Source organism: Barbus barbus, assembly GCF_936440315.1.
Source record: "Barbus barbus genome assembly, chromosome: 28".
Classification (NCBI taxonomy): Eukaryota; Metazoa; Chordata; class Actinopteri; order Cypriniformes; family Cyprinidae; genus Barbus; species Barbus barbus.
This window is the reverse complement of record NC_136756.1, coordinates 15,141,131-15,157,635: the sequence shown is the minus strand read 5'-3', so window position 1 is coordinate 15,157,635 and position 16,505 is coordinate 15,141,131. Positions and strand designations below refer to the sequence as shown.

General features: G+C 35.1%; 3 protein-coding genes across 8 annotated transcripts in view; 2 read left to right on the top strand and 1 right to left on the bottom strand.

Annotated features, from left to right (window-relative positions):
- LOC306848476 (dedicator of cytokinesis protein 8-like) overlaps window positions 1–732 on the bottom strand; it is a 55,294-nt gene extending 54,562 nt beyond the window's left edge. Inside the window, exon 1 of one of the 2 annotated variants that reach the window (XM_079383045.1) lies at window positions 559–732. In XM_079383045.1, coding sequence (XP_079239171.1) covers window positions 559–611 — 53 coding nt within the window. In that variant the 5' untranslated portion in view covers window positions 612–732. The remainder of the gene's footprint in view (window positions 1–558) is intronic. The other variant, XM_079383044.1, reaches the window with a different exon arrangement.
- On the top strand, window positions 466–13,338 carry cbwd (COBW domain containing). Of its 5 annotated transcripts, none has more exons than XM_079383049.1 (16): window positions 466–699; window positions 2,022–2,149; window positions 2,348–2,434; window positions 2,802–2,898; window positions 3,643–3,734; window positions 4,704–4,763; window positions 4,854–4,891; window positions 7,170–7,216; window positions 8,005–8,091; window positions 9,439–9,483; window positions 10,281–10,337; window positions 11,028–11,079; window positions 12,013–12,081; window positions 12,175–12,240; window positions 12,438–12,567; window positions 12,718–13,338. In XM_079383049.1, exons 1-16 carry the CDS (start codon window positions 578–580, stop codon window positions 12,789–12,791), a joined length of 1,251 nt encoding a protein of 416 aa, XP_079239175.1. In that variant the 5' UTR covers window positions 466–577; the 3' UTR covers window positions 12,792–13,338. The 5 variants fall into 5 exon arrangements, with proteins under 5 accessions (XP_079239175.1, XP_079239176.1, XP_079239177.1 ...); XM_079383051.1 differs by lacking the exon at window positions 466–699 and adding an exon at window positions 1,612–1,750; XM_079383052.1 differs by lacking the exon at window positions 466–699 and adding an exon at window positions 1,616–1,701.
- Window positions 13,339–15,174: 1,836 nt separating this feature from the next.
- Window positions 15,175–16,125, top strand: foxd5 (forkhead box D5; the record flags this gene model as incomplete). The annotated part of the gene is made up of 1 exon (XM_079382538.1): window positions 15,175–16,125. The coding sequence occupies one exon, from the start codon at window positions 15,175–15,177 to the stop codon at window positions 16,123–16,125; it is 951 nt and encodes a 316-aa protein (XP_079238664.1).
- Between the last annotated feature and the right edge of the window lie 380 nt (window positions 16,126–16,505).

The following is a 16,505-nucleotide window of genomic DNA, read 5'->3' as shown; positions in this document are numbered from 1 at the left end:
AGAAAAGGGGGCTTGTGGAGGAAATGATCAAATAGACAGGAGATCCATATTTAGAATTACACGGAAATTAATGAAAATTGCACTCAAATGCTTTAACATATTTTTCAATCATTCTTTCTTTCTTTTTGCCTGAAGGGATAAATGTGCAAAGCCTCTGGACCTCAATAACTTTTACAGCACAGATGTATTTGAATGTTGACCATCTGCATACTGAAAGTGACAGGTTGCTATTAATCGCCTACTTCAGTGAAAGGCTTATTTAAAAATGACTAAATGAGATTTCCATAATGAAAAAAAACATTACACATTACTGATAAATACTGTAATTAGTGCTATAACTCATTAAATAAGCTGTAACATCACATAGCCATAACTGATAAGAAGACTCACAAGACTATCACGTCTCATGGTGCCAGACTTCCAAACGTGTAGCTGCCTGTTCCGGAATTCACCTAAACTCCCTGTAGATTTAACACTGACTGCGGACAGACAGCTCAGCTTCCCTGGGATCTGTCAGTGCACGAGCTATGAGGTCCAGCCAGAGGAAATGAGCATTACCTGTTGATTTTGAGAGCGAATGCTCTCCGCTCTGACGCTGGCAGAGAAGCCATGCGAGTCTGGTCTCAGTCCACGCAGAGCCGCGGAGAACAGGACGGAGCCGGGATGGTCGCTGATGGCATCGCAAGCCTCATCTTCACGGTATCAGTGGCTTTGCTGGGCGGAAACTTCCGCATTTTAACTTCAACCCAAACAGAGTGGATTTACACGAGAGAGAGAGAGAGAGAGAGAGAGAGAGAGAGAGAGAGAGGGAGAGGGAGAGGGGGATAGAGAGAGAGCTACTAAACGATGTTGTGAAGATTAAGGGTGGGTTTACTTAAACAAATGGGTTTAAATGGGTGACAACAGATAGCAGTACGTTATAAACAATAATACCGGTTTACGTTAAGATGTGGAAAAAAACAAGCTTGGATATCTTTTTTATCGACAAAATACGTTTGATAAAATATGATTGAAAGTAATTGTTTATCTGGTGGAGCTGGTTTTTTTTACACTTGGTCAAGTTGCTGAATGAGATTAAATCTAGCCAGAGATGTGAAATAGGACAGCTGCGACCCCTGTCGGATATGAATTGGGCTCAAACAATATTATTTTAGTATTATTTATTATTGTTACAGCATTTTTAATGAATTATTAATATTTTGAATTCATTTATATTTTTATACGTTCTATTTTCATTTTATGAGCTGTATTTAATTAATTTTAATATTGTGCTTTTGTCGGTTTTAATTATTTTTGAATGATTATTTTTACGTTAGATAACGTTATATTTTCTATATATTAAAGAAAAGTACTGCGTGTTCTTAGTTTGTGTATATAAAGTGTTTGGTAAGTGAATAGTTTGCTAACAGTGTTCTAGTCTCATATAGATCATACTTTTTTATAATTGTCACCATATTTAGCTTTATGCTTTCTTTTATTTATTTATTTGTATATTAAGTTATTATTAAATACAGCGTGAAATGCTAAACACAGCCGGTTTAAACACCATTCACATCATACACGTACTTCGTTTCATTTTTAACTAGGAACTGTACCTTCAGCCAAAGCGCAGCTCGGACACTGATTACATACACACCACCAGATCGCTCAATGAAGTATTGCTCTTTTATTACAAACTGGACGACATATCTCACTCTGCAGGTCATGTTTTAAAGTAATACTTCATCTAAGAGCTCGTATTCCGTTAAGTGTAAGTTGTGTTTTATTTGTGTTCATTCGCTTCTATTCTAATGCATGGTGCTGGTAGATAGTAGTAACTTAGTGCACTGTATTGACAGCACATGTGTGTGTGTGTGTCTTATATTAACAGCTCATATCTATCAAACACGGTGAAATATAATACATGTCAGACTTATTTTCGACATCCCCTGTGTGAGATGCCACTACGCTGAGTAATTTTAACACTGAAGAATGAATATCCTGGCTTGTCATGCCATAAACTCCTGTTTGTGTGTCTATAGACTCTCATTAGTTCAGGAGAGCTCAGTAATGGAGGAAGAGGATGAGTGTCCGGAGTTAGTTCCCATCAAGGAGAAGGAAACCGGACCTACAGTTCAGATACCGGTTACCATCATCACTGGATACTTGGGTCAGCATAGAAAAAAAAAAATATATATATATATATATATATATATATATGCTTTCATAAATATGATTTATGTAGACCATAGATCATACTTATGAAAGCAATATAACTAAAATAAAATATGCTTATAATGCAATAATGAAAATATGTGTTACTGTATACCCAGTAGCTTAACTTTATTTCTCTCTTTTCCAAATACAGGTGCTGGAAAGACAACACTTTTGAACTACATATTAACAGAGCAACATAATAAACGAATAGCTGTCATTCTTAATGAATTTGGTGAAGGTAAGTTATAAAATGAGCAAACAAATAAGCAATCAGATCCCTAGTCCAGTTTTTATTCCTAGATGCCTTAATGTTTCCTGACAGTTATGACCAGGAGAGGGCAGCAAAGCATTCCCTATTTTTTCTTCATCAGTGCAATATAGTCGAATTGTATTGCTAATGGAATACCTGCATTTCCATTGTGATTTGGTCTCTTTAACATGGTTATCTGTTTGGATGTTTCATAATTATACCATTAAAATTTTGCCGTATTTTTTGTCATTTGGATCATATTCATGAAAATTTTGATCAAAAGTGCAGAGATTATAAATGACCTAATTGGACATTGTAATACTGGGCTACAACTGAGAGATTTGTTGTTCTGCAGGCAGTGCTCTGGAGAAGTCTTTAGCTGTCAGTCAGGCAGGAGAGCTGTATGAGGAGTGGCTGGAGCTGAGGAACGGCTGCCTGTGCTGCTCTGTGAAGTACGGTTGTTCAGACTACTACTAATTACTAGGACAAAACGAGAATGTGTGTTTTAGTTTGAAGTAGAATGAAGAATAAATACAGTTCCATCTGGACCACAGAACTATTTTTGGAATTTTTGTAAAGTGGCTTAAATGGAAACCCACTATTTCTGCTTGCCATTACATTCCAGTGATTAATAACTGTTGTCCTTGTTTTATTAATTTAATTGTTTCTAATTACTGATTATTCATATGGCATTATGCAAAAAACATTATAACTACTGTTGCGTTATCCCTGTTCAAAAAATTGGAAAGAAATTCATACATTTATTCAGCAAGGAAATATTAAATTGATAATAATATTGAATAATAATAATCAACTTGACAACTTTTTTTCATCAAAGAATCCTGAAAAAAAAAAAACGTTTCCATGATATTAAGCAATTCTTCTTGATGATAATAGGAAATATTTTTTAGCACTAAATCAGCATATTAGAATGATTTCTGAAGGACCATGTGACACTGAAGACTGGAGTAATGACTGCCAAAAATTCAGCTTTATTCACAGGAATAAATTGCATTTTTTAAATATATTCATAAAGCAGAACACTATTTTAAATTTAAAGTGTTGTTGTTTTACTATATTTTTGATCAAATAAATGCAGCCTTGGTGAGCATAAAATACTTCTTACCAATCCCAAACTAGTGTACTTGCATATATTTAATTGTCAGATAATACATTATCACCCATTGCTTTTACAGAGACAATGGTTTAAAAGCTATTGAAAATCTAATGGAGAAGAAAGGAAAGTTTGACTACATCCTTCTAGAGACGACTGGACTGGCAGATCCAGGTACTGTATTTCATGTACACCAACAGATACACCATTTTTGGGGTGAACTTTTCCATTAATGCAACCTCAGTTTAAAAGGTTTTTTTTTTTACATTGCAGACAGTTTAGACATCTTTGTGAAGAAGGATTTTTTCCCCCTACATAGCAAATAGCACTGTAAAGCAATTTAGAGTGAAACAGACATCAGTGGAAAGGCAGGAAGGGTCAGCAGCATCTCTGCAGCCAGTCTGTTTACGTGAGTGACAGGTGTCAAGGGCCAGTGCCGTGCATGACCCTCAGAGCTCATACACAAGCCCCTCTTCACTGTCATTGGCTGAGACAGGCCTATCACTCCTGGGGGCCTCAGGGGCATAAGCCCCTCCTCTTCTTCAGAAGATGCTTGTGGGCTGAATGGGTTATGTATCTGATGTCTTTCAAGAACATTGCCTTCATTACACTTCTATCAAATATTTATCATGCTTTCTTATTCTACCCTGACAGTTTGACAAAACTCCATTATGTGAACACGATGGCCTCAAATTGTAACAAGAAACTGTGAAATAACTTTTACAAGAAAAGTTGGGAAGCATGTAAACAAACAAAATGTACCTTGTAGATGAAAAATTTTAAGCCACCCATAAAATTTAGTTATGCGTTTTAAAACGCATACCTACACCCACAAGCTGTTTAAGCTGTTTTAAGGGAAAAAAGGATCCAGTAACTAGATAAACACTGCAAAACCTAATAAAATGCTACAATGAAGTGCAGAATATAATAATAAAAACAAAATAGTCAAACCTTCCAGTAGTTAGTGCTGTGAAAGTGTCGTTTTTTTATGTTAAAAAATATATATTTTTGATCCAATGGTAATTGAATTAAGTGTTTTCCCATTTGTATATTTACAGTAAATAGAGAGATCATTATAATTATTTAGTTTTTATATGTGTATGTGTGATTTTGTACAATTGATTTATGTGTTTTCCAAATCAGGAGCTGTTGCTTCCATGTTTTGGGTTGATGCAGAATTAGGGAGTGATGTCTATCTGGATGGTAAGAACCTAAACTAATAAATGCTGCCTCGGATGAAGTCATTGAGTGTCTATCTATCAATATAATACAGTGTCCTTATCTCCTACATAGGTATTGTCACAGTTATAGATGCTAAATACGGGATGCAGGTAAGTTGCTGTCAAACCACAGACAAATTTTGCTCCCCTTTTTTTAGTACAGGGATTTAATTGATGCAAAAAAAACACACACAATGGAAATAAAAAAGGGTAAATGATAATATATAAATCAATAAATATAAAAAAAATCATACAATATATTTAAATAAACATACAAGTGAGCTATTTAAAAACAAATCCGGAAAATATTAAATTATTAGTAAAATAATTGTATATTAATATGAAATGTGAAATATAAAATTAATATGAAAAATATATAAATAAGTTCAGAAATTAAAATAAACACATCAAAGATATTTGTTTGATACAAAATAAATGATAAAAAATAAATAAATGATCCAGATAAAATAATGAATTATAAAACATTTAATAGAAAAATATATTTAAAATGATTAATATTAAAATGTTTTGATATTTTAAACTTATATTTATTTACTTGTATTTTAAATTGTAGCGTTATTAATTGTTTTGGCTTTGTATTGATTAAAGAAGCAGGCTTTGCATAAAAATAAAACACTAATAAACAAGCACAAAGTTGTGTGTATGTTACTTGAAGGCATTACATTTTCTTGGTTTTTACAAAAAATTATTTTATTTTACATTAGCCTTTAAGTATCATGTCCTCCTGAAGTATCTCCCCCCTTGTTGTTCCTCTTCACACTTCAGGCTGGGAGCAGGACAGTGGTACTGACACCTGGATAATAGGCTGCAATTTAGTGGTGTCAGTCTTGGCAAGTCAGTCTTTTTATTGCAGAGGTGGCACCTCTCGGCACTGCGGCCCTCAGGGGTTCTGTGAGCGCATTTTGAGCTGAAGACAGGGGAGGGCTTGATAGAAACTGTAGAAATAATGGATATCAAGGCAAATCACTCTAATAGGCCTGTCAACCTTTGTCCTGCTCTTTCATTGTCATCTGATATATTCATCCATACAAGAGATACTTCGGGTGGTGTGGGGTTTGACTTGCAAAGACATGCCCATCAGGTATCCTTGTGTGCCTTGATCTCTGCCAGTTGGTTTGAAATTTATGCAGACAGATGATGAGGCTTGTCTCGCTCCCAGAGCTCAATTTTATTACATATTGAACACAGACAATGAGACATGCCTCCTCCCAGTCAGCAGAGATGACTTGCAACACACACAAGAAAACAAATTGGATTGTTTTCAATAAGCAAACTGTTCAGAAGTTGTACTATCCTGGAAATTGGATTTCTTTTAGTGAGTTTCATCTTGTAATCGCAAAGTTGCCAGTTTGCTCATCTGCACTGATGATAAAGATGTATGTTCTGGAAGGAAGCTGGATGGAACAGAAGTGCAGAAATGTACAGAAGCTAATGAGACATGAAATGTTCTTATCGTTCTATTAGATCTTACAAATTATAAAGTTCAGACTCTAAATTCTGGTTGGATGAGCCACATTTAAAGCTGCCAAATATATACACACACCTGTGACTGAATATCGATTGAATTCTATATCTCTTTGGCTTGCTGTATTGCTTTGCAACTATAAACATCATATTCCTAGTCTAATAAATGATTTTACCTATATTGGCTGAAGAATTATTTGTTCTGATAAATATTATATATAAAGTTATCTATTTACTGCACTTTGGCAAATTGGCATAGCATATATTTTACATTGTAAAAGCAATAAACCACTCAGTGCCATGATTAGAGGTCGTAAGCGTGAAAGTACATCAAGCTTTATTGCTTTATTTGAAGACGTGACAAACCATTTGTGTTTGTACTTTTATGTTTAAGATGATAAATATAATAGTGATGTACCAATTAAATTTTTGTTGTTGTTTTGATCATTAAAAATATCCCAATAAGGATATATATTTTTTTGTATTAAAATTCCATACTATTTCTCTAAATAAAAAGCTAAAGCCATGTTTGATAATTGTTTTATTGTGATAACCAATATATTTTTGACATTGAAATTCCACGCTATTTTAATTAATTAAAATGTGACATTTAATTAAATATAAAACACTGAAAACTAAAATTCTTTTAAATGCTAGAAGTAAATTTAGATATCACAACATTTAATGTACATTGTGAAAAAATATAAATTTTAATTCAATTTTAATTTGTTAAAGATTACATTTAACCGTGTTATAATATTTATTTATTTTTTAATTTTTCCCAGCCAGATCCCTGAAATATAATCAAAATAAAATGTCAATTGTTTTTTTTTTTTTTAGATTTGTCTTAATAGTTGTTGTGTATGTGTTATGTAATCATTGCTATTTCCTATTTGTCTCTTAGCATCTGACAGAAGAGAAGCCAGAGGGTCTTATCAATGAAGCTGCAAGGTAAAATCTTATTTGATTCATTAATATATAAATACAGTGTTAAAAGTACAAGAAAAGAAGTTACAATCTTCATCAGTATCAATATGAACTACAAGAATCCTAAAGTCAAATTGTCCCGTAACCAAGATTTTCACCTCTTGTGTGGTCTTTTAAAATTCTATTCATGAATGATATCTCTATTAAACATGACAGCTGGCGCTAAAGTTTGTGCAAAAACATATCCGATTCCAGCCCAGCTCCTTCCACCTCACCTGCTGCAGTCGGGGTGTTTTTGGGGTTGTTGGGGTTCGGAGGCATGTTGGAATGCTCACAAGTGTCAGAAGTCATAAAAACCGCTTCTGCTCTCTGTTTATGTTTTCCTACCACTCAAAATGGCCTTTTGAGTATGCCACAAACCATGCCACCCACACTCGACCCGACAACAGGCAGGGGGATGGATGAAACGCAACAAAGAGTGTTTACACACTCATTCGCACACGCACATTTAATTACAAAGGGAGAGTGGGACATTGAACACTGAGCAATAAAGAAAGTGACAAAAGAGAGAGAGAATGGGATGAGTTGTTCTCGTACTGTATTGTTCTATTGATGTATTGTACGACTGTAATCACACATACTTGCGTACAGCAACTGAAGATGCACATAGAAGGGATTTGCTTTTTATGACGAATAATCCATATGCGAACCTCTGAAGTGTCGTCGGCCTTTGTTGCATACACATTTAGGGAAGATGGAAAGCATTTATCAGGTGAATGTGAATTGTACTGAATTCTGCTCTCTGTTTTTAGGCAGATAGCTCTTGCTGATTTGACCATCATCAATAAAACTGATCTAGTGAATGAGAGTGAGTTGGTGGAGCTCCGAGATACGGTGAAGTGAGAACCAGACCTTTATATTCTTATATGTTCTTATTAGGGATGGACTGATATAAAAATTCTGGCTGATCATTATAAGCTGATAATGATTTAACCAATATATGGATATTAAAATGTTGTACTGTTACATGAATACATTTAAAAATAAAATACTGAGAACCAAAATCAATCAGAAGCAATTCAGGCATCACAACATTACATTGTACACTATAAAAATCGGAAGTGCATTTTGGCATTTGCTTAAAAACAAAAAATACATTTAAAAGTATTATTAAGTTATGTGTGTTAATCTATTGATTTCTTTCATTTTTAATTATTTAGTTTTGTTTTGGCCCATAACCAGGGGTCGGTTGCATAAAAGGTTTAGACTAGTCAGCTGCTTTTTTCTTTAAGACTGGTCATCATTTTTTTATTATTATTCAGTTACATAAAAATGTAGATTAGTCTAAGTTGAATCCAAAAAACAAGACTGTTTACCCTTTGGTTAGCTGCTAGTTGGTCAGAGTTTTAAGAAATTTAAGGCAACAGCTAAGTTTAGGCAACTGGCCACAGTACATTTCTTATTAAAATTCTATACGATTTTGTTTGAATATACTGTATTAGAAATAAAACAGCAAAAGCTAAAAAATGACTTGTTTCAAATGCAGTGAATTTAGACATTACAACATTATAATGTATACAATGAACAATGTTCTTTTGCTAAAGTTTACATTTAACAATGTGATTAAAGTAGTGTTAAAAACGAACTTTTAATGAATGTTAAAACCGGCTAAAGTATAATACCAATATATTGTGAATCCCTAGTTGTATGTTATTCAGTGGATTCTGGTGTCTGTCTCAAACATATCAGAAATCTGTTGTGGTGAAGACATGAACATTTTTATTAATTATGAATGGTGCTTGCTTGAGCATATTACTCATACTTAGGGTTAAAGATTTGAACCCCTAACACAAAGAATTCAACTTTGATGTGCACTATCACATAAGCAGATTTCTTAGGATTTCTGAAAAGGAAAAAAAACTTGCTTTTACAGAGGTACCGGAGTCATATCTAGGTACCAGAATATCATTGTAGCAAGAACCCAGAGCAACACATTAAAAACCACTCAGTAATCCTTGGCAACCACATAGCAACCAGCAATCAACCTAGTATTGTAATGAAGATTTACTACTTTTTACATTTACTTCAGTGCCATGAAAATAGCCTAAAATGGTGGCATGGCATTAAATAAATATATACTACTACTACTACATTCACTTCAGAAAATGTAAGTCTAGTTATAATGATAATTGCATAGATGTCTTTGAGTTTGTTTTACAGTATGTGCTCTGTCCTCTTCTTCATAGATCAATAAATGGGCTTGTAAAGATTTTGGAGACACAAAAATCCAGGTGAGAAGATATGCAGAAACGAAACCGCCAATGCAAAACGTACTTTGTGATCTACAGTAAAAATTGTGTGCATATTGTACCATATTATTAAGCTCTTTCAAACTTGCCTTTACATAAAGCTGACCCTCCATTCAACATATCAAGATTTTAAAGCAGTTAAATATTAATCAAGACCTGCAATCTGATAAGTACTGTAGCATTTAATAAAATTTGAGGTCAGTATTTTATTTTAATTTTTTTGGAAAGAAGTGTCTCAGGCTCATCAACCCTGCATATTTGATCAAAATTACAGTAATATTGTGAAAAATTATTACACTTTACCGTTTCTTATTTTGTAATGTAATTTATTCTTGTGAAGCCAAAGCTAAATTTTCAGCAGTCATTACTTCAGTGTCGCATGATCTTTCAGAAATCATTCTAATACGCTGATTTGATACTCAAGAAACATTTATTATTATTATTAATATTTAAAACAGTTGTTCTGCTTAATATTTTTGTGAGATTTTTAGGATTCTTTGATGGATAGAAAAGAACAGTATTTATTTGAAATATAAATCTTTTATAACATTATAAATGACTTCAGCCACTTTTGATCAATTTAATGCATCTTTGCTTAATAAAAGTAATATTACCTCTTAAAAAAGAAAACTCTTACTCACCCCAAACTTTTTAACAGTGGTGTGTAGACCTATAAAAATCTTGAACTATTCTTTACCATTTTTAAGACACTCTTTATCCTCAATCAGACTAAGTATTTATATAAACATACAAATTAAGTGTATTTTCCTTCCTTATAGGGTTGACCTGTCTCAAGTATTAGATTTACATTCGTTTGATATCAGCGATGGTGTAAGGTAAGTGTTTTTGAAGAATACTTGCAAGAATTATGCTACTTGCTTCTTAATGAATTATAGTAGTGATTCTGTTCACCAGTATTTTTCCAGAGGATTTTGTGTATCTGATGAGGATCAAACACTCCATTAGCTCATGCTAATGTTGATGACTTACACAAAAACAAAAAATGAAACACCCTTTTTTAAGAGTAATTACAGAGAGACAGAGTAAATGTGAATAGCTCAGCCCAGCTGCAGAGGATTATAGCAGTGTGTGCAGTAAAGGTGCAGAAGCACTTCCACACAGACTGCCTTTCAGCCCCGACTGTGGCCCATTTGCCCCCCTGAGCACAGGCTGCTTGTCTGGGATGACCCCCCTCTGGTCTGCTGTGTGGTACTCACAGCCCGACGAATAATCCAGAGAGCTACGTTTGCCCTCCCCGAGGGGCCAGAGTTCGCTCACACGCTTTCTTCTTTCTTTCTGTATTAAGCTCAGTCTTACTGTTACTAAACCCAAAAGCTCCTGCGCATCACACCAGCACCAGGATTAGGGGCCGTCAATGTTGTCAAACCCTTTGAAAGATTTTAGCTAAGACTGTACATCTGTCTGATACATTTGGGTATGTAAGAGGATGTTGTTTATTGAAGGCGTTTGACATCAATTTCACAAATGTTTCATATTTAAATGTCTTGAAATCTTGTGTTCTGCAGGTTAGCTGAAAAACTGCAGCTGCTGAAAACAAGCCAACCACATCTAGACAAGGTGATGATGAATCTTTTATGACATTTTGAATCGGTGGATTGAATATTTTTTTACTTCTGAAGAAAATAAAAAGGCCCAGCTTCTCTTCCCAGAAGGTTCCTCACAGGATTTGTTCAATAAATGTTGAATGTTGTCAATTTCCTTCTATCCTCGAAGCAAACTCTCCATAGGAGCTCTTATCATTAGATGGGTCACTTTCCCGCATACACCCCGTCTGTTCCACCCTCCCCCTTCAGAGCCAAGCCTCACTGCTCTTTTCATGTAAATGAGAGCCCTGTTTTCTCTTGTTATTCCAAAGGAAAAAAGGAAGTGTGTAACTTTTAACACAGACAAACAATGGTTTAAATATCCGTAAAGGGCCCATGCAACGCCCCAGAGAAGTACTACTTTAGCACCCATTCTGCTGTACAAGTATTTAACACCAAGGAGAAATTCAGTCAAGTGTTGTACTGACGCCTTTAAGAGGTATTATTAAAATGTTTTTGTGTACAAACAGAAATGAGTAAAGTCCCTTAGAAATACCTGCTGATGATGTTGTTGCATTTTGTTTAAAATCCACTTTATGGCATAACAAATAGCAAATTATTACTTTTCAAATTATTGTGCACACTACCTTTTAAACTATTTTTTAATAAATTAATACTATTATTCAGCAAGAATGCATTAAATTGATAAAGTGACAGTAAAGACATTTATAATGTTACAAAAAAATCTAATTCATGTAAATGCTGGTCTTATGAACTTTTTAATCATCAAAGAATACTGGAAAAAAAGCCTTGGTGAGCATAAGAGATTTCCTTTTAAAAATTTTTTTTTTTTTTTTACTTTTGAAAGCTATTTGGAGACTTCTGAGATGCTCGCATAATTTTGGTTCCTGAAATCTCGGACAAAATGTTAAAGTTTCAATTGTTTCAATTGCGTATTTTATTTCAGAGTATGCTGACTATAACATTTGAAGTTCCTGGCAGTATGTCAGAAGACCTATTAAATATATTCATTCAGGTACAAATATAGCATATGGAAGCATGTAAATTAAATATTTACATAGAACAACATCTTTACAAAATGTCTTGAAAATGTAAATATTTTTTGTAGAATCTCCTGTGGGAGAAGACATTTAAGAACAAAGCAGGCTTGCCGATGGCAGTTATCCGGTTAAAGGTGAGGATACGGTCATCTATATATTCTTTCTCCATACTGTATGTTTTGTCAGCCACTGAAATGCCATTAAAATTCTAGAAAATCATGACTTCTGTGAAGTTATATTGCCTTTGTATATCAACCGTATATCCTGTACAAGCATTCTAATATTCATCAAATCTGTTCTCGGTTTAAATGATTGTTGTGTGTTATTGCAGGGGATCCTCTCCGTCCAGCAGAAACAAAAGAAGGTGATGTTGCAGGGTGTCCATGAGCTTTATGAGCTGGATGAGACTCCAGAGTTCTGGGCCGATCAGGAGCCAAGAATCAACCGACTCGTCTTCATCGGTAAGATCAAATATTCCAGATTTTAACATACAATACCTATATACAACTCTTTGTCAAATTGTCGGTTAAAAGCTGTAAAATATTAATTGTTTTAATACATTAAAAAATGATTTCAGAAATAATTTACCATTCACGGTCTTCTTACTTCAGGTCGAAACCTTGATGGCGAGATTCTGAAGAAAGAGTTTATTTCAGCCATGTCAAATAAAGACTGCATGGAGTAGATGATATCTGACTGTGCACAGTCTGCAGGCCACGTATACAAACCATACAACACCAACAATCTCATCTCATAAGACATTTGTGAAATCACTGGAAAAGACTGCTGTTTCTGTTTGCAACCTACAGTTTTAAAAGAGTTTGTACCTGTGTTACAAATCCTGCAACAGCTTAATAGGTGCTTATCATGCTCCATAATGTTTTGAATAGAAAAAGTGTTCAAATCTAACACTTATTTCTACAAAAAATCCTTTAAGCATCTGTACACAACATTTCAAACCAGTAAAACTGATATTAACTGAAATGTCTTAAAATGTAATTTACTTTACATTTCCATTACCGTTTTCTCCAAATATGTATCTGGAAATGCATTATAGTTTGGACACAGTGAAAAACCTCTAGTCTTTATTTTAAGAACATGTCGTTATTTAAACGATTCATTTGGGTGATCAATTTCTAATCATTTTACATAGACTTTTTCACAGTGTAAAATGGCAGTGACCAGTAAAATAAACATAGTCTTGAGTTACTCAGCTTACTCTTCTAACGTGTTAAATTGAGTCTTTTTTTCAATGTGAGAATCATTATTACAAGCACCCACTTAACACTTTCTGTGACAAGGCGAAAATGGCAATTTAACATACATTGCGAAGATTGGTTGGCAGAGTTTACTTTTCATTGAGTGTGTCTGGAACGTAAATTATGATAACTAAGAGCAAAAGAAATCTTAAGTTATATACACACACATACATGCATGCATGCATGTGTGTGTGTCTGTGTGTTTTCCATGCTTTGTATTATTAGAAACCTTAATAATCAGTACAAACACTTTAAGATGAGTTTAGGTCTTTGGATTTCTTTAAATTGACATATGAATGAGTGATGTAAATAGCTCTGTTAGTTTACACAACTTTCAAGCGCTCTCATAAATTAACATGCATCCACTTCCACACCATCCACAGCTGAGGAAGTGGACAGACCCTTTCATTTGCAATTGAGATGACTGAAGAGTTTTAACACACATCCGCGCACAAGAAGGTTTGCTTTGAGGATTGCTGTGCTCATTCCTGCCCTCCAATAAAACTCGCTCCTGGCCTGTAGGCTAAAGCTGCGCCGTTTCCTATTTGATTCTGATGTTGATAGGCTCGTTTACCTGCATTCTTCTTTCAATGCGGGGAGCCGGGCCATGGCCATTTTCATGGTCACACAACCTGCGGGTATCTTGAGGTGACAAACCAAATGAAACCCAGGGGGTATCGGGGGAAAATCAGTCTTTTAAACCGGTAGTTAGGCGTTGTGTGAAAATTGACCATCACACGTCCCAGCTCCCACTGCGCTAAACTGCTTCTGAAAGAGCATCTAAAATATAACGACTATTTGTATTGCAAGTGAATTACGTGGCTTTTGTAAGAAAAGGTTCAGTGACATTTTTTGTCCGGATCTAAAACACTTTAAATAAACAAATTAAACGAAATAAAACTGTGATGAACTTTTTTATATATATATTATTATTTTTTAGAATTGTCTGGGTGGTAAATAAGGATTAAATCTTTTCTATTTTGTTAACATTTTTAATTTTTCAAAAAAAAAACCATTTATATTTTATTTTAAACATTTTTTATTTTATTTTAAAATAAAGTCAGGGAAACCACATTCAGAAAAACATTTTGTCGTGATCAAAAGCTTAAAAACGTAGGCTATACTTCAGGTTAAATAACCTAAAGAAAACTTCACAAATATAGGCCTATTTTAAATGACTACATTAATAATAAAATCTATATTGCCTATATGTTTGAAAAAATATATATAGTTTTTCTTTTTTGCAGTCATTGTTTTTCTAAATATGCATGAAACTTGCACACGCGTTTAAAAATATTCAAAATTTTTAAGTAGGCTACATTTTTAAATAAATTGTATTTGTTTAATATTGCAATAATAAAGCTAAAAAGAGCTTTAATAAACCTTGCGTTTTGTTTCTTATTTAACAAACAAAAGACGGACATAAAAATCTATTTGCCAATACGTTTGTCTCAGTATAATAAAAGAGGAAAAATCTTTTTTCACGTTGGCTTTTAAGCTGGTCCTAGAAAAAGTAGTAAATATTATTAAATTTGACTGATAATAGTACACTTTTATTTCGCCATCTCCTTAGTTTGAAATGCTGTAATTGGGTGTTTAGGATTGTTTTATTTAAGCAGGTCAAAGTCCCCCACACCTGCCTGACTGTCCTGGATCCCTGCGGTGACACTCCACCCCTATTGGTCTGACCATCGGCGGACCAAAGACAATGTGTGTGGCCTCTCATAAATAGCCCTAATTTCCATGAGTCCTGCAAACCGGCCACAAGCTTCACCAGCCACAAGTCCAGCACATTTGGGGTCTCCAACCATGACCCTTTCCCAAGATTACGAAGAAGTGCAGTGTACCCCCGTCTCTTCTGAAGACGATGAAATAGACATCATCGGAGGAGACCACAGTGATAGCGACCGAGAGTATTTCATCATGCCTTGCAGGGACCCCACGGAGGCGGACCACTCGGGGTCCGAGTCTTCAGGAGAGAGCGAGAGCAGCTTCGCCACCGCGACCGCCCCAAAGCAGACCTCCGCCGTCAAACCTCCGTACTCATACATCGCCCTCATAACCATGGCGATCCTCCAGAGCCCGATGAAGAAGCTGACCCTCAGCGGCATCTGCGATTTCATCAGCAACAAGTTCCCGTACTACAAGGAGAAATTCCCCGCGTGGCAGAACTCCATCAGGCACAACTTGTCACTCAACGACTGCTTCATCAAGATCCCACGAGAGCCTGGAAACCCGGGGAAAGGCAACTACTGGTCCCTGGACCCTGCATCTGAGGACATGTTTGACAACGGCAGCTTTCTGCGCAGAAGGAAAAGATTCAAGAGGAACCAACCCGAGTTCACCAAAGACAACCTGGTGCTTTACCACCCAACGTTAAATTATCGAGCATATGGGCGACCTTACTGCGTCTCTGGTCCGGTTCCAGCCCAGGCTAATCCTATTGGATATTTGCCAGTGCCGGATGGCATCATGGTGCCACCTCCATATTTCCAATATCAGACTCTCAACATTAAGGTCCACGAAGCTCCAGAAATCCAGCAAAGGCCCGAGCACAAGACCCAGAAGTGTTCGTTCAGCATTGACAGCATTATGGCCAATTCAACGGCGTCTCCTCACAAAAGCTCTTCTCATCATCTCACACCTGACTATAGTTATGTATTTCCCAGGCCGTCATCATGTGTGACTCCAAGTTTGTTACCAGTGCCAGCGAGGACTCCTCTGCTGAAGACTCTGCGGATGGTGTATCCTCACTGTTGAACTGTGTCACTCTCCAATTCATTTCAAATAGACTTGTAACATAAGATGTGTCTGTCATTGCTCTTATATGATAGTTTTAATGTAAATAAATATATGGTAATATATTTGCTAGTTTAAAATCCTGAAAAGTTGGATGTATTAAAATGCCTGTTTAAATAAACCATCATGGTCAAATCTCAATTAGCCTACGTGTTATTCGTATTCATTATAGCAGTTATTAGGCTATATCGTGTATTTTTCCCATTAAGCCCTAATAGTATCTAAATGAAATAGTGCGTTTTGCTCATTCATTTGTCAAATAGAATAGAAAAGAAAAAGATAAGCTGGAATGTTGAGCAATGTAGCCTAGGCTACTTAATTAAAAAAAAAAAAAAACCTTT

Coding starts and splice junctions, on each gene's coding strand:
- cbwd (XM_079383049.1), top strand. CDS start 578: ATGCTCTCCGCTCTGACGCTGGCAGAGAAGCCATGCGAGTCTGGTCTC. Junction 2,150..2,347: donor CATCATCACTGGATACTTGG/GTCAGCATAGAA, acceptor TTCCAAATACAG/GTGCTGGAAAGACAACACTT. Junction 3,735..4,703: donor GACTGGACTGGCAGATCCAG/GTACTGTATTTC, acceptor TTTCCAAATCAG/GAGCTGTTGCTTCCATGTTT.